Raw genomic sequence first — 18102 nt, forward strand, 5'->3', positions numbered from 1 at the left:
AGTGGTTCCTCCAACTTTGCAATACCTTTAAATATAATGGGGTCATCGATGACGCTATTCGTCATCAGTTTTCCCCCTTTCATTGTGTGATAACACGATTGATTGGCTTGACTTACAGGCTCCATGTTCTATTACTACGTGGGACGAGTTAGCTGGAAGCTTCTTACACAAGTTCTTCCCCATAAGTATACCCATCCAATTAAGACGCAATATAGCCAACTTCAACAAGATTAAGGGCGAAAACATATACGAGGCATGATAATACTTTAAATTGTTGTTAAGGAAATGTCCCCATCATGGGATTCAACAGTGTCTTCAGATGCAAATCTTTTATAATTGTTTGGATGAGAATTTGAAGTCTGAGTTAGATGGTGCATCTGGAGGAGCGTTCATGAACAATACATACGAGCAAGCCTGTCAGCTAATTGGTGTCATGGCCATGAGCTCGTACATGTGGCTGAATGAAAGATTTTCCTACAACCTAAAACCATCAACTATTAAATTGGTCCATGAAGAGGATAAATATAAACAAATATTGGAAAATTTGCACCGATTGGAGACCTCCGTCAAACTATCCATGAATTACTTAGCTCAAAGTTATGAGTATATTATGAGAGCCAGCTGGAAAAGGTAAATTATTTGGGTAATAGGGGTAGAAACCCCTATTCGAATACCTACAATCTTGGTTCCCAATCTAAAGCGGGGAGGTACATTTTGATACTCTCAGGATAGAGTGAAAAAGGTCCCTGAGGAGCTTCTCTTAGAAACTCTCTCCTCAAATCATTCTCAACTGGTACAAATATTCTTCCCGTGAATCGCAACTCACCATGTTTACCCAGACTAAAATTTACTGCTTTTCCAGATATCATTTGCTTTTTCAACAAAGCACACTGAACATCTTTCATATGCTCTTCTAGTATTTGAGAAAGAAAGGTTGACTTCACAATTAATTCTGCCAGTAATGATCCATTACCAGACATACTTACTTTTGCTCGGAGAGATAATAATGCTACCACAGTCTTTTTACTCAAAGCATCCACTACCATATTTTCTTTCCTTGGATAGTACTCAATGGTCAGGTCATAATATTTCAACAGTTCTAACCATCTTATTTGGCACAAATTCATATCCCTTTGAGTCATAAAATACTTCAAACTTTTACAATCAGAGAACACATGACACTTTTCTCCATATAAATAATGACTCTATATCTTTAATGTCAAAACTACTACTGCTAATTCCAGATCATAAGTGGGATAGTTTTTCCCATGAGGTTTAAGTTGATAAGATGCATAAGCTATAACCTTACCCTTATGCATAAGCACACATCCAAGCCCATTCAAAGATGTGTCAGTAAAAATTGTATACTATACACTAGACTCTGGTTGTACTAAAACCGGAGCTTCAGTCAAAACTGCTTTTAACTTTTCATAACTTTACTGACACTTTTCATTCCACTCAAACTTTAATACCGTCAATAGACATAACATGACCTAGAAAATGTACTTCTCTCAGCCAAAACTCGCATTTATTGAACTTAGCATGTAATTGATTATCACGAAGAGTTTTCAGCACAATTCTCAATGTTCCTCATGATCAACTTCATTCTTAGAATAAACCAATATATCATCAATAAAGACCACTACCAATTGGTATAGATATGGCCAAAATACTTTGTTCGTCAAATCCATAAATATTGCAGGCACATTAGTCAAACTAGAAGGCATTACAAAAAATTCATAGTGACCATACCTCAATCAAAAGGCTATTTTAGGCACATCATCACCCTTAATCTTTACCTGATAGTATCCAAACTTCATATCAATTTTGGAGTAAACCGTAGCCCCACATAACTGATCAAACAAATCTTCAATCTTGGGCAGAAGATACATATTCTTTATTGTTACCTTGTTCAATTAATGGTAATCTATACATAAGCACATTGTTCCATCTTTCTTTTTCACAAACAGAATTTGTGCACTCCACGGTGATACACTTGGTCTTATAAAACCCTTATTTAACTTATCTTGCAATTGCTCTTTTAGTTCTTTAAGTTCTAACGGTTCCATTTTGTAGGGAGTATAGAAGATCGATGTTGTTCCAAGCTCCAACTCAATCATAAACTCTACTTCTCTCTTAGGTAGCACTCTAGGAAGTTCCCCTAGAAACACATCTGGAAATTCTCTTACCATAGGAACTTGACTAATTTCCTTTCTTGATTCAGATGAATCCATGATATAATCCAAATAAGCATTTACACCCTTAACAATCATCTTTTTGGCAGACACAATAGAGATTATCCTGTTCGCCAAACTAGTCTGTATACCAAACATCAATAGCTCCTTACCCTTAACAGTTATTAGATGTACACCTCTTGCACGATAATCAACCATAGCATTATGTCTTGTCAACCAAGCCAACCTTAAAATAGCATCAAATTCATGAAATCTCAGTAATAACAAGTCTGCCAAAAATATATACCTACCAAATACCAATGGACAATTCTTTATCAACTTATTCACCATACTACTCTGACCCAAATGATTGGTTACTAACACATTGGTTTCAGAATATACTAATTCAAGAATTAGACCTTCTACAACCTTAGTAAAAATATATGAATTCGTAGACCCTAGATCTATCAAAGCATAAATACTATTTTCGAGAAAAAAACTTACACGTTATGACCTCAAGCAAATCAGCATCCTCCTTTGCTTTCATCACATAAGCTCCAGCTGACATTCTAGAACTTGGCTTACTAAATTTTTTCCTTGGTGCTCCCTGTACTGAACCAGACTTTGTTGCCATTCTAAATCTAGTCTCTTGCTGAAACTTTTGAGGTCCTCGTACAGACTGCTCTAAGCTTGCTTCAATCTTAGATTGCCAATCCTTAACTAAACGATCTTTGGATCAAAATCCTTAACATGCCCCTAATTGCTTTCTGCATTCTCCACCATGATTTTTACCACAAAATTCACAAACACTTCTCACCATTCTAAAACCACCAGAGCTTGCCATCAAAGCAGCTGGTCTACTGAATCCTTCACGCTTGAAACTTGTATGCTGCAAATCCCTTTTCGAAGCTGAAATAATTTGTTTGCAAGGCTTTTTAAAACCCGATGAAGGTGGAGGGCTTAACCTTCCCCTCTTCATCTTTTTTCTTTCAAAATTCTTACTTCTGTCTTTGATGATCATTTCTATCTTATAGGCTTGACTGCCATTGCTGCAAGAGTTTTACATTCAGAAACTACCACTAATGCACGAATTTCATCCCTTAGTCCCCACTCAAATTTATCTCACATTCCATTCTTTGTCTAAAACATGCTCTTTGCATAGCGACTAAGTTTGAGGAATTCTCGCTCATACTCCATAAAAATCATCCTACTCTGTCTTAAATACAAAAATTCCTCCTTCATTTGTTCAAAATACATCTGGTATACATATCTTTCCCTGAAATTTTCCAGAAAGAAGTCATAGTCAATTTTCTTCAAGAGTTACACTAACCAAGGTTTCCCACCATTGAGAGGCTTCCTCTTCTAACAATGACATAGCACAAAGAAGACTAACCGCAAGGGTACATTTCAATTATTTTTATCACTCTACATAAACGAGATAACCACTGCTCAACCATAGTGGGATCATCACCTTTATCACCAAGAAACTCTTTGGAACCTCCTTTTCTAATCTCCCTTACATGATCAATTTTAGATGAAGTCAAAACAAGTACATATGGACCAGGTTGTGCTGGGCGAACCACTTCAGGTTGTGGTTGCTAAGGTTGTTGTGGCTGGGGTTCTTGAGTGTTTCCCATAAACTGATCAAACGATTGTGTCATCATCGTGAAAAATACATTCCTAAAGGCATTCCTTGCATTACCCATATTATTAGTAGGGGCCTGTTCTTGTGTAAGCACATGACTCAATTTCTTCTTCGATAGCTTCTCTAGACCCATCATACATTTTTTTATATCACTACAAAAGAAATTTTAACTTAATTCAAACATCAAGGACTAAGCCAGAGGCATACTATGCATGATGGGGTGACACAACCTTCAATTTTCCAAGAATCAGCTAAACCTCAGCTTTAATACCAACTTGTAACACACCAAACTCGATCCCTTAAAAGGACCCAAGTATGACATGTCATTACTTAGAAATCATCTATCTTTAAAATTTTTTCTAGTGTAAACTTTGTATAATCGTGGTGTTTGAATTAAAATTTTAATAAAATACTGAAATAAAGTATGAGGCAAATGGCGTATAAACTTCAATAAGATATTTACATCATTCAAAATACAAGCCTGCAGAACCATTCCATAAACTTAAATAAATATTCATTAAAACATAGTTTATCAAACATAAGTTTCAAATACAAATCCTGCTCAAAATACAACAAGTTATCACCCCCATATGTCATGCATAGTACAAATAAACAAATGTCTCACAACAATAGATGACCTCCAACGTAGTCTTTCTAATAGTTCTCCTTCACATAGCAAGCCTGAAAAGGAAAAGGTAACAGGGTAAGTTCATAAGAACCTAATGACTTTCATAGAGATCTTAAGTAAGAATACTAATAGTACAATTCAATCTTTCAAAGAAATTTCTCATAGTATCATAGAGTACGCCCAATAGCGTATACAAGGCTCAGACAAACTCAGCATGTAACATCATGCCCGACGAAGCCCTAGTGTTCGCATACTGTTTATAGAAGTAAGACATATAGAGTAAGTTTTGAGTAGGTAGGTATTAAATTTGACTAAGTATATGAGTATATAGATATGCCTCCGAGCGAAGTCTGCATTAGGCAAGCTTGGTGGTTTGATGGACTCTTTTGAAGGTATATGCCACCCCAATTGTTAGATGAAATGATTAAGCCCTTAGTGTTAAAACCTTAATTTGAAAGAATCGTTTACTTTATTATTATTTTATTATCATAGTTGAACAATCTAGTTAGATGAACGAGAATGTGGTTAGTATAGGACTAAGTTTCTTTAACCTATCAGACCCGCATTTATGAAGAGATGAAGTGCTTATTCACAAGGAACAAGGGGTTTGGAGGGAAATCAAACTTATCCACTAAGTTTTTCCTTCTGTCTATATTTGTATAAAGAAAGCTTTAGCTTCTTGAGCAAGTTTTACGCTTTCTTTGACAACCACATTTTTTTTCAAGCTTTCTCTACAATTTTTTCTCCCGAAAAACTCTAGACTTAAGACTTGCTTGAAGATTTGGGTTCACTATATCAACCAAATCCATCGTCGTATTGTGTCTGGTAAATATCAATAAAAATTCAAGTTATTTTCATGGTTATTTACAAGGCCCTAGGGTCTTATACTTTAGGGTCAATTTGAGGTGTAAAGGAGGAAACTTCTAGATTCTAGGTTTCCTGTTAATGTTCATATTAAACGTGTTTAGTTTTTCTGGTAAAATGATCTCACAAGTTAACTTTTTATATTATAGCTCAAGAAACTCCTAAAAACTCTCGTGATAAGGGCAAGAATCTTATTGTTTGATCTTGCTGCATTTTCTGGTGAGTTCCTTCTTGCTTCCATGTATGTCTATTATGGTCTCATTTATGTTTGATTGAGGTAAGCACTCTTATCCTATAAGACAACATGCTTTTGTATGAGTAATAAAGGTTCGTGGTCATAAATCTGAGTTAGTTGTCTATGTAAATGGAGTAAAAGTCTTTCTTCGTGTTTAAGCCACGACCCATTGTTCTAGAATGAACACTATGAACTTAGTTATAAAAATTAAATCACGAAGATGCCTTTAATGACATGAAAAGGGATCATGTAGCCTCTGGTAGGGCAAGAGTTATTACAAACTAGATTGGCAAATCATGATGGAACGAATGAAATTAATGCTAAGGCTTGATCATGGACTTGGTTGTGGCTAGCATGAAGAAGGTTGTCTGCATATCTGCATGGGCATAGTGTATGCTCCAAAGGAATAGTGTCTATAGTAAAGTTTATTTGTGAATGGTATTCTTCAACAGGTGAATTGTATGACTTGTTGAATTGGAAAGGTTTATTGGTATTATATATATAACTATTGAGATGTTTGCTCTGGAACTCATTAAGTTCGATGAACTTATTTAGTTACGTTTCCTTCTTAAGATCCCTAACGAAGTAAAGGACTTCGCAAAGATGATGCTAGAGGACATCTATTATATGAGATTTCTAAGTATTTTGTATGATGCATGGTATGAAGGTAGTGTCAAGATGGTGTCATTCAAAGACTGAATTTTATATTTTAAAACTATTCTTTTAAAACCATTATTTCAATGAAACCTCAGTGAAGTGATTATGCTTTTGGCAAAGTACCGAATTATTTACCTTGAATGATTAATGTTTTTTTTTTCTAATTATATTTATATGTATATGATGTTGTAGTTAAATATAGGCTATGTGAAATATGATTTTAAAAGCTTCCAATGGAGTGTCTATGTTTTCCATTTTCCTTGGAAATGTATAACCTTATTTATCTTTAATTTTGCAAAGGATTTACAAGTCATATTTATTTGAACTATATTTTTATGAAGTCCATGCCTGTATAAGTTTAAAGGAAAAGATTTTAAGGCAATAACGCGTCAATCCTGGGTCCTCCTTAAGGATTGGGTTTGGGGAGTTACATAGTACACTGATGGTGTATCACATGGGCAAATACTATACGCCAACACAACATAACTCAAACATTCCATTTTTATGCCAGCCACATAGTCAGAATTTAGAGTCATAAACATATCATATGTTTTCGTTTCATTCATATACATTCTCCCCTTATATCTCTCCATATGAGAATCATTCAGTAGCATGTTTTATCTTGATCTACCAATCCGGTTTGCAATATATCTGCTCTACCAGATATCTTCAACTTCAGATCCGTATATCAAATCATATCATGTCATATCATTCATATCAGAAGTAGATGGTAGTGTCTTAACATGAAAATGACACATACTCTTTATCCCAGACATATTGAACTCAAACTGATGACTCTAGACAACCATTATTCATACACATATTTTTGTTATCCTTTACAGGGTAAAAATACTTGCCTTACAAAACTATAAAGTAAAGAATACCACACTCATGGAAGTAAGAAAGAACTCACCAGAAGTATAGCAAATTCTATATAGAAGGTCTTTTGCCTTTGTCACTTGGACCTTCAGTAGCTTCTTGAGCTAAAAATAGGGATAATTCAACATATCAGATCACTACTCTATCGAATCTAAACATGCATGCAAGAAACATCAACATTAAACCCAAAATCAGGAAGTTTTCTTCCTTACACACCAATCTAAAACTTATGCATGGAGAACCAAAAATACGTAAATAACTTTGAAAATAACCTAAGGTTCATCAGAAATTACCAGTGAGCTAAAACTAACGTGTAAGTTAGCTAACTATAGCGAACCCAACTTCGAAGAGGTTTTCTGGACTTACGTTTTTAGAAAGTACAAAGAAAATTAAGAAGGAAGATAAATACAAAGAAAATGTAAAGATTCTCGGTGAAGTCACTGCTATCATTATATACTTAAGCACAAAAACAATGTTTAGTAGAAAAGTCAGATAATTCCTCTAACACTTGATTCCCGTGATTAAGTACGTTTAACATAACTTAAGTCTTTTCATCTATAGTAGCTTAGTTCCGTTATAACTAATTCTCAACTTAACTAACTAAATTTCCTTACTAAAATAATAAACAAATCTATTCAACTGCAAACCAAATGAGTTTGCCAAAGTATTTGGGTGGTGTACATTTAACAGAAGAGTCCGCTAAACCACAAATCTACGCCAAAGCTAAGAGTTCGCCAAGTGGCGCATACAAAGAATCCTATACTTAGACAAAATAAACACTTTACTTACTCATATATACACTTATTTTACCAGGAGACCAAACAGTAATAAGATACCAAGACTTCGCCAGACGAGCTGTTGCATGCTAGATCCCGTTATAACATGTAATGATCTCTATACAACCACATATCCTGTACAAGTGCGCACTATTGGCATGCTAATCGTATCCTAATATTTTACTAAGTTCACATTGGCATCAATTACATATATATAAACATTTCCATACCTGTAGTCATCTTACTCGCATATTCATATCATGTATTTAGTCACATATGCATTTTGTACCTTGTATATTGTTCTATCGCATAAATTTTTTTTTCAATTTAGTACATATATTGTTTCTCAATCAAATTCACAATCACAGCCTCATTTCATCATCAAAACTCATATTGCATATTATAAAATATATTTTAATATAATTTTCATATCACAAATCATAATTTAAGTATTAAATATCATTTCCCATTTTATTCATTATAGTCTTCTACCATAATGTTCCTTATCAAATTCAATCAAAACATTTCATATTATCATAATATACTCACCTCAATGATTCAACAATCAATAAACATACATATAAAATCAAACATTTCTATCCTGAATCAGAAAAGTACAAACCGAGGTTTCGCGTGTCACTCGTTGATACTTTTCACTTTTCCTTTCCCTCTTGGTTGTTCGGTGTTGTCATTAGCTAAAAATAATCATAAAACATATCACATTATCAATTTCCAGCCAAATCAGAATAAAAAACCAAATTTCACACATTTTACAAATTGTTCAATTTAGTCCTAAAATTTGGACAAGCATAACTTCCAATTCATGGCCTCGGATTAAAATCTTATTTCACCAAAACTCATTAGGTACCTTATATTTTCTATCCGAACAAAAAATTCTTGAGAATTTTTTATTTTATTCAATTTGGTCCCTAATGTATGAAATTAATAATTAAGCTTTACAATTTAGTCGTCTTCACATACTAAGCTTAATTTCTAACAATTTGAAACATAAATCATTCAATTTTCAACCATGAAAACTTCCAAAAAATTTAGCAAATTTACAAATTAGTACATGAGCTAGCTAAATCAAGCTTCCATGATTCAATTTCCATAAAAATCAAATTAAAATGGCTAGAGACTTACTTGAAATTAAAGCCAAAAAGCTTGAAAACCCTTCAATGGCTTTCTCCCCTCTTGATTCGAGATTTTGGATGGTTGGAGAAGATGAAATTTATCTCTTCTTCCACTACTTCATATATATAGTTTATTATAAGATAATTAGTTTAATTTAGTTATGTTTTAGTTTATTTAAACCTTAATTACTTAAAATAATTAACATACATCATGTCGTCCACTAACATATATTTAAAATAGGTCTATTTGCTATTTTGATTCTTTGGTTAATTATTATTTAAGTCCTGAAGCCTTAATCTAATTAAAAATCTATAATGATTAAACTTTTTACAATTTAGTCCCTGAGCCATACTCACTCACAAATTTGGTTAAATCACTTAACCAAATTTCAATTCATCAATATGATAACCCCATAAATATCTCTACTAAACATTTATGGACTCAGTTTACGAAAGCAGGGTCCCAAAATCGCCTTTTTCGACACCATTAGAAACCGAATCATTACACTATACCTTATAAATTAGTTTAAAATCAAATTTAATTTTATCATAATTTTCATAAGTGGTAGGATTTGAACAAATCTGTCAAAGTAACTAAATAATTTTTTTGTAGATGAGTGTCAATCTATTTAAAAAAGAGGCTTAATGACATTTGAGATTCTTTTGCAGTGAAGAGAGAAATCATCACAATGACTAAAGGCTGAAACCTATTGTAAATATGAGATTTTCATTCTTTTTGTTTTTATTTTTTTATTTTCTAATTCCACGTTAAATTTTAGGTTAATAGCTGAAACGACATTGCTTTAACCATATCAATTAAAAATTGGCACATGGTCATGCTATGTCAACACCGTTACTTTTTCCATTATAAATAAACTAATTTGATTTGACTTTGAAACATTGAAAGCAAAAGGGTTAAATATAATATTAGTACCTGAACTTGTACACTTCTCCTAGATTGGTACCTATGGTTTTTTTGTCCTAGATTCGTACCCGAACTTTTGTTTCGTCCACTAGTTTGGTACATGAGACTAACGTCGTTATTTTTTTTGATATGGCAACACTGACCAATCGGACACTGGCACGTGGTATCCTCTTGTTCCTCATTTTTCTTTTTATTTTCCCTCCTCTTCCTTTTTTCTTTGGTTGGACATGCTTCTACACTTCATCTTTTTTCCGTAAAAAACTCTCAAAATTTTCCCTCTCTTTCTCACCATCCAATCACCACCAAAATCCAAATACACAAGTTTCAAAATTTTCCTCTACATAATCCATGGAAGCCTCTTTGAGTTATTTTCCTTTTCAACCTTTTTTGAGTTGTTTTCCTTTTCACTTTGAGTTTTTTTTATCACTCTTGAAGTTTTTACCTGATCAAGAATGCAAGATTGAAATTTTTTATGTTTGAAAAACATGTTTATGGAAAATCTTGAACCCCTAGACAGAATCAAGGTTTAAAATAAAATCTTTGAAAAACTTTTTCGAATATTACAAAAACTTGCAAAATACCAATCGGCTACACAATTTCAAAAACAATCTCAGAAAAAAATAAAAACTATCAGAACATCAATCTGCTACACAATCTCAGAACAAAAAAACTTGCATGCATGTTAAGCTTTAGGGGTTTGGGGGATTTTAGGCTCAATTTTTTACTGACAAAAGGAGGAGGCTCCAATGATAGCGGCCTCACCTAGGTTTATCCCTTAAGCCGTGAGGAGGTCACTATCTCCTTAGATTTGTTGAGCCCTAAAAGAAGAGAAAATTTTGGCTATTTAGGTTTCTAATTTTTTTCTTGAAAGAGAACAAAAGAAAGGTTTTTTAGGAGAAAAGAGAACAAAAACCAAAGGACGGAGGAGAAAGAAAAAAGGAGCAGTATTTACTGCTACTGTTGTTTCTTCATTGCTGGTCTGAACATTGGGGGAATTGGAGGGGTTTGAGGAGGAAAGAAGAAAGAAAGAAGTGTAGAAGGCACACCCAAAAAAAAAAAGAAAATAAAAGAAAAATGAGAATGGGGGAAAATTAAAAACAAAAAAACAAAAAGAAGGCCAAATAGGATGCCACATAGCGGCATACGATTGATCAGTGCTACCACGTCAGCAAAAAAATTAACGCCATTAGTCTCAGGTATCAAACTAGTGGAGGGAAAAAATGTTCGGGTACCAATCTGAGAAAAAACCAAACTATAAGTACCAATATGGGAGAAGTGTATAAGTTTGGGTACTAATATTATATTTAACCCAAAGCAAATTTATTCCAAAAAAATAAGGGTAAGTTTGCTATAGATAAATGTTAAAGGGTTTTTCTTGACATTATACTTTTATTTTAAAAAATATGATTTATTAAAAGATATATTGGTCATTCCAACATTTTAAAATTTTATTAAAAATCTATTAAAGGATATATTTATCATTTGATCATTTTTCTTACTTATTATCCTAAATTGAACATAAGAATATCGCTTACGTACTCATTCTATTTCATCCATAGTTATACTTTCAATTACAACTCTATTTTATTTGCACAGAATAACTATTGTTGTATAGTTTCTTTCCATTCTTGCGAATAAAGGTGTATGCAAGAGAAAAAAAAGGAAGAAGAAGAATAATAAATAGGTGGTATGTATAATCGGTGTTTTAGTAGAAATTTAATGCGAAGTGACCATAAAATAAAATTTTAAACATTGGTAAATAAATTGAGAATTTTTTCCCATCAGAAAAACCAAAATTGAAGGCTACGAGAGACGATGGTTAAAGGAGGTTAAGATTTGAGGGCTTATTTTGCGTTTGAGCCGAAATCTGTTAGATCAAATGGGTTTTTTTCTCTTCGTAGTAGTAGTAGTATGGATGGAGTTGAGGCCCAACACAGAAAGCAAAATATTCAACATTAAAAGAAAAAGCAGACTAGACTATTAAATAATAATAGGATTAGCTTATTTTACTCATAAAATGGGCGAGTGAAAGCGAGAACAGAGTCTGAGATCCCCAAATTGGCGAGTGAGAGAGAAAAGCGAGTGGAAGGAAAGCAGGAAACCCTAAATCCCCCCCCCCCCAACTCTCTACGCGCCCTTAACCCCACTCGCCTTCGGTTTTCGCAGAATCATCACTCGTTCTATTTCACCTCCACTCCAGGTGTTCCTTTATTTTAATCCCCCCCCCCCCCCAACTATTTTGCTTTCCAATTCTGCCTTTTGAATTTTCGCAATTTCCCTGTTCTTTTTCTTTTAAATTTTCGATTTCGATCCCATCATCCCCAAATTTATTTTCGTTTACTTTTTTCTTCTGTTTTAATATTAAATTCATTATATGATTGAAACCTTCCCAATTTTATTGAATTCTGTAATTGTGATTGATTTTCTGGGTTCATATCTTTCGAAATTATTTGGTCCCATGAATCTTAGTTTGCTGATATCATATTATTAGTTGCTTGCCTAATCTTGTTAGCTAATTTATGGCTAAAATCCTTAAAAGTTGTTAAAATTGTAGCCTTTTTGTTCGTTTGGAGTGTTGGTATTAGGGAAAAGGTCTTCATGTATCAACTTATAGCTAAGGAAATTTGAAATACCCATCATATATGTAGCTTTGGGATTTGCTTCCTTTATAGATACATGTATATCCAGGATTGTCCAAGAGCTAAAGCGGACTTCAATTAGTTTGTCTATCTTTTATAATTGTAGTAGGCTATTGTGAATTGCTTTTTGTCATGGGTTCTTTATGCTGACATGATGGCGTCCTTCTACATCTTAATTTTTTCAGGTTCAGTCAGGAAAACAGTTAGTTGAGGGAAACAAGTTTCAATCATGGACATAGATCTTAGGTTACCTTCTGGTGAACAGTGTAAGGAAGATGAAGATGCAAATGGAATTGATAATATGCTAGATGGTGATGAATCACTGCATAATGGAATGGTTCAAGTTGTAGGAGAGGCTTTGCGTGCTGAAGATGGTGGGGAAATGCATTCTTCTGCTGTGGATATGGTGACTTTCAAGGAGGATACGAATCTTGAGCCACTTTCTGGTATGGAGTTTGAATCACATGGAGAAGCATATTCATTTTATCAAGAATATGCTCGGTCTATGGGATTCAACACAGCTATACAAAATAGCCGCCGTTCGAAGACTTCAAGAGAATTTATTGATGCAAAGTTTGCCTGTTCTAGATATGGGACCAAAAGGGAATATGACAAATCCTTTAACCGGCCACGAGCTAGACAAAGCAAGCAAGACCCTGAAAATGCAACTGGTCGGCGATCATGTTCGAAGACGGATTGTAAAGCAAGTATGCATGTGAAGAGAAGGCCTGATGGAAAATGGGTTATACATAGTTTTGTGAAAGAACATAACCATGAACTCTTGCCAGCCCAAGCTGTCAGTGAACAGACCAGAAGGATGTATGCTGCAATGGCTAGACAATTTGCTGAATATAAAAATGTTGTTGGGCTGAAGAATGATCCCAAAAATCCATTTGATAAAGGTCGAAATTTGGCATTAGAAGCTGCTGATGTTAAGATTTTACTTGAATTTTTCACACACATGCAGAGCATAAATTCAAACTTCTTTTATGCAGTAGACCTGGGTGAAGATCAGCGTCTGAAGAGTTTGTTTTGGGTTGATTCAAAGAGTAGGCATGATTACAGTTATTTCTGTGATGCTGTGTCTTTTGATACCACTTATGTCACAAACAAATATAAGATGCCTCTTGCACTATTTATTGGAGTGAACCACCATTACCAGTGCATTCCGCTTGGATGTGCATTGGTATCAGATGAGAGTGCTGCAACATTTTCTTGGCTAATGCAGACATGGCTGAAAGCAATGGGTGGACAATCTCCTAGAGTCCTAATAACCGACCAAGACCGAACTCTGAAATCTGTTGTTGCAGAAATCTTTCCAAATACACTTCATTGCTTCTTCCTGTGGCACGTATTAGGAAAGGTTTCTGAGAACCTTGGTCATGTAATCAAACAGTACGGAAACTTGATGGAAAAGTTTGAGAAATGCATCTACAGGTCTTGGACAGATGAAGAGTTCGGCAAAAGGTGGTGGAAAATTCTTGATAGATTTGAACTCAAGGATGATGAATGGATGAAATCGTTGTATGAAGACCGCAAAAAGTGGGTGCCAACCTATATAATGAACGTTTTGTTGGCTGGGATGTCTACGGTTCAGAGAGCCGAGAGTGTGAACTCATTCTTTGACAAGTATGTACACAAGAAGACCACGGTGCAAGATTTTTTGAAACATTATGAAGCAATTTTACAAGATAGGTATGAAGAGGAAGCGAAAGCAAATTCTGATTCATGGAGCAAAGTGCCAGCACTAAAATCTCCATCCCCTTTTGAGAAGAGTGTTGCGGGGGTATACACACACACATTATTCAAGAAGTTTCAAATCGAGGTTGTGGGTGCAATTGCTTGTCATCCAAAGCCAGAAAATCACGATTCAACATGCAGCATTTTTAGAGTTCAAGATCTTGAAAAGAATCAGGATTTTATTGTTACTTTGAATGAGATGAAGGCAGAAGTTTCTTGTATATGCCGCTTATATGAATACAAAGGATATCTCTGCAGGCACGCTATGGTAGTTCTCCAAATAAATGGCCGCTCAGCCATCCCTTCTCAATATATTTTGAAACGATGGACAAAAGAGGCAAAGAGCAGGCATTTCATGGGTGAAGAATCTGAACAGGTTCAATCTAGGGCGCAGAGGTACAATGATTTATTTCAACGAGGGATGAAGTTGATTGAGGAGGGTTCATTGTCTCAAGAGAGCTACTATATTGCATTCCGAAGTCTGGAAGAAGCCTTTGGGAACTGTTTGAGTGCAAACACTTCTAATAAGAGCCTTGCAGAAGCTGTGGCATCTCCCACCCAGGGTATGATCTGTATTGAAGAAGACAATCAAAGCAGAAGCACAAGCAAGACGAATAAGAAAAAGAACCCAACCAAAAAGAGAAAGGTTAGTTGTCAATAGTGTTTGCCATGTGGATATATTTTTAGCAGATTCTGTTACCAGTCCATACTTAGGCTTCTTTTCCTGTCTAGGGAAACTCAGAGCAGGAGGTAATGGCTGTTGCACCGACGGATGGCTTGCAACAAATGGTTAGTTCTGTTCTATATATTAGCAGACTAGTTAAAGATGTTTTGATGATTTATGGCACCTGCATCAAGTAATAGCATAACAATAAGATTATTGTAGCTTTTGCAATCAAGAAATGTTCTCAAGCTTTTGGAATAAAATTGATCAAAATATGATCACATCACTTGTTAGTTTTTTATTTTGTAGGATAAATTAAGCTCAAGATCAGTAGCCCTAGATAGTTACTTTGGTGCACAACCAAGCGTCCAAGGAATGGTAAGATTGTTACAGCTGACTTCATTTAACTTTTTTATGTAGTTATATTCCGTTTCGTGTTTTATACTTTTTGCAGGTTCAGCTTAATTTAATGGCACCGCGCGATAATTATTATGGGAATCAACAGACAATTCAGGGGCTGGTATTATCATGTTTTATAACCATAATGAGTTAATTATATAGCTTTATTTATCCAATGCATTAGGAGAGTAAATCTCAATTTGGGGTTTTGCATTCATAGGGACAGTTAAACACCATAGCAACGAGCCATGATGGTTACTATGGCACTCAGCAAGCCATGCCTGGAATGGTAATCTCTCTGTGCAGTCAGTTTCTTTATATTTTTCGAGTTAAAATGGTAACTTTGTTTATGTTCTGTTTTGTTCAACAGGGACCCATGGATTTCTTTCGATCTCCTAGTTTCTACATTCGGGTGAGTATTCCGCATATGACTAAAATCAATTCCATTTTGTTTCTGGCCTTTCTTTACATCTATTTGGTGTCCCCCCAACAGGATGACCCCAACGTGAGAGTGGCACAGTTACATGATGATGCATCGAGACACACATGATGGTACTTTCTCTCACCAGTGGAGGTTGTGCTTTTGTGTTTTTATTTCCCCTAGTTGATGATTTATAGGTTAAAGAAGAATGTGTGGGTTTGTAGGTTTGAGGATGAAAGAAGATGAATGGAAATAATGGAGGGAAGCGGAGTTGGATGTGAAGAAAGGAAATGGCATGATTATTATTAGAAACAATAACGTTGTTTCTCTTCATTTGGTGTCTGTAAGATATAATATAGAATTGAGAGTCATGCTGTAAAGTTTGTTGTATTATTATCCGACTTTTACCGTCTAAATAGGGTGAATTGGATCCCAGGTACGACCTTGTTATTTTTATATTCAATATATATATATATATATTTATGCCAGTTTACGTCAAATATTCATGGTTTGGAGACTGTGATATGGATTCATATTTATGATTATATTATTGTCATTGTTATTGAAAGGAAATTACTATATTTTACCATGTCCTTTTGGCTTATTTTCAATTTAATTAATTTGTTGATTTAAAGTAATTATCTTTGATCAACATAAAAGATAAACTCATATATACTATTGGAAGTGTATATATATATACTTCTGAACATAATTGATATTAGTTAATATTAGTACAGAATAATTTTAATATATTTTATTTAAATTTCATTAAAAATTGAGCTGCATAATTATAATGAAATAAATTTATTTTAGAAGATTTTAAAATGTCATTACAAAACATTAATTTGACAAGTGAAAAACAGATTAAAAAAATGTGAAGAAAATTTGAACTCGAAATCAGCATCACGCTCAAACTTTATTGTTTTGGCCCTAATATTGCAGATTGCAACCATCTTGAGATCAGTTTTGACCAACTTTTTAACTGAAGTGGAATAATTTTTATTTCTCCTATCACTACTCTAAACATCATTTTACTTATTGAAAAAAATTGATTTAAAAATTAATTTTCTATTATAGCAAAAAATTAAAATTTTAAAAATCGAATCGATTTATAATATTTATAATAATAAAATTTTCTTGAAAAGCACTCGTGTTTTGTGCAAGACGGATCTTTGATGTTTTCGACTTTCAACCGAATGACCTCCACAATTCTTATACCACAAATTGCTTCTAGTGTGGGTTTGAGCAATCATGAATCAAATACAAAATCAGAAACAATTTCTTACTTTTAATAGGAAAGTAATTCTCTCTCAATAGAAACGATTGTTGTTTCAAAAAATATAATTAATACATAGAAAATAAATTCTTTCTACTTTTTTCGCAGAATAACAATATCTTAAAGTTCTATCTTTTTAGCTCTACCAGTGTCAACTATATTTATAGGGAGAGAAAGAATCCTAGTTGAATTAGTAGAATACAAAAAATACTTATTTGATAAAAAAACTAGTCTCCTAATTTAACTAGGAGAGGGGGGGGGGGCGAAAAACCCTAGGCTTGTTCTTGACATTTTTAGGGCCCTAGGAAAAACAATAAAATGGGGTTTTAAGTTCCTTAAAAGTTAAAGAAAATTTTTTTTAAGTCCCTTAAAAGTTAGTAAAAAAAATTTTGACCTTTAAAAGTTAAATTTTTTTTGGGCCCCTTAAAATTTGGAAAATAATATTTTAGACCCATTCAACCTTGGGCCCTGGGCGGCTGCACCTCCAAATGGCCCCCAGGGCTAGGCTTAGGTTGTTGCCCCTTATATGTATCTTTAATGTATTATGAGGGATTATTGGGTATCTCTTGTATTAGGTCAAATTATATGTAATTTCTAAACTTTTAACTCAACTCTTTATAATTTAATCCAATCTAATACATGTTTTTCTATTTCCCAAAATAAATATTATTTCCTAATAGATAAATTATTTTTTCAATTAAATAATTTTCTCAACTTAATTCTAATTTCGTTAAAGTCATGATAATTTTACCATAAAAGAATCTATGAAAATTATATTTAATCTAAATATTCAATGAATTAACAATGACCAATTAATTTAATTCTATTTTCAAACTTCAATTTTTGATTAAATAATAAGTCAAAAATTTAAACTATTTCTCAATTCATTTACATACTTAGTGAGAAAACACATTTATTTCGAATATAACATATTTCTCTAATTTTATCATTTCCATCCATTTCTATTCATTTGATTATTTATGCATCATTTATGGTTTCAATAAGCTAGCAAAAATATCGGTTAGGACATATATAATTAGGGCTCAA

The 18102-nt window shown here is 33.7% G+C and overlaps 2 protein-coding genes across 5 annotated transcripts; one reads left to right on the forward strand and one right to left on the reverse strand.

The window, feature by feature from the left end:
- Positions 1 to 674: 674 nt before the first annotated feature.
- On the reverse strand, positions 675 to 1046 carry LOC128039935 (uncharacterized). The gene has a single exon (XM_052628875.1). The coding sequence runs from the start codon at positions 1044 to 1046 to the stop codon at positions 675 to 677; it is 372 nt and encodes a 123-aa protein (XP_052484835.1).
- Positions 1047 to 11928: 10882 nt separating this feature from the next.
- Positions 11929 to 16279, forward strand: LOC105794107 (protein FAR-RED ELONGATED HYPOCOTYL 3). 4 transcript variants are annotated; one of them, XM_052628276.1, is made up of 9 exons: positions 11929 to 12116; positions 12741 to 14941; positions 15028 to 15084; positions 15269 to 15337; positions 15414 to 15479; positions 15579 to 15647; positions 15729 to 15770; positions 15852 to 15932; positions 16004 to 16279. In XM_052628276.1, the coding sequence occupies exons 2-8, from the start codon at positions 12785 to 12787 to the stop codon at positions 15906 to 15908; spliced, it is 2517 nt and encodes an 838-aa protein (XP_052484236.1). In that variant the 5' UTR covers positions 11929 to 12116; positions 12741 to 12784; the 3' UTR covers positions 15909 to 15932; positions 16004 to 16279. The 4 variants fall into 4 exon arrangements, with proteins under 4 accessions (XP_052484236.1, XP_052484237.1, XP_052484234.1 ...); XM_052628277.1 differs by having other exon boundaries at positions 15852 to 15910; positions 15987 to 16279; XM_052628274.1 differs by having other exon boundaries at positions 15852 to 15910.
- The last annotated feature ends 1823 nt before the right edge of the window (positions 16280 to 18102 follow it).

This window comes from Gossypium raimondii, chromosome 3 (genome assembly GCF_025698545.1).
Source record: "Gossypium raimondii isolate GPD5lz chromosome 3, ASM2569854v1, whole genome shotgun sequence".
NCBI lineage: Eukaryota > Viridiplantae > Streptophyta > Magnoliopsida > Malvales > Malvaceae > Gossypium > Gossypium raimondii.

Bases quoted from the DNA above. Each gene is read 5' to 3' on its own strand.
- LOC128039935 (XM_052628875.1), bottom strand. From the start codon at position 1,046: ATGGTAGTGGATGCTTTGAGTAAAAAGACTGTGGTAGCATTATTATCT.
- LOC105794107 (XM_052628276.1), top strand. From the start codon at position 12,785: ATGGACATAGATCTTAGGTTACCTTCTGGTGAACAGTGTAAGGAAGAT. The intron at 15,085-15,268 runs GTTAGTTCTGTT...TTTATTTTGTAG, and splicing joins CGGATGGCTTGCAACAAATG to GATAAATTAAGCTCAAGATC. The intron at 15,771-15,851 runs GTGAGTATTCCG...TCCCCCCAACAG, and splicing joins CTCCTAGTTTCTACATTCGG to GATGACCCCAACGTGAGAGT.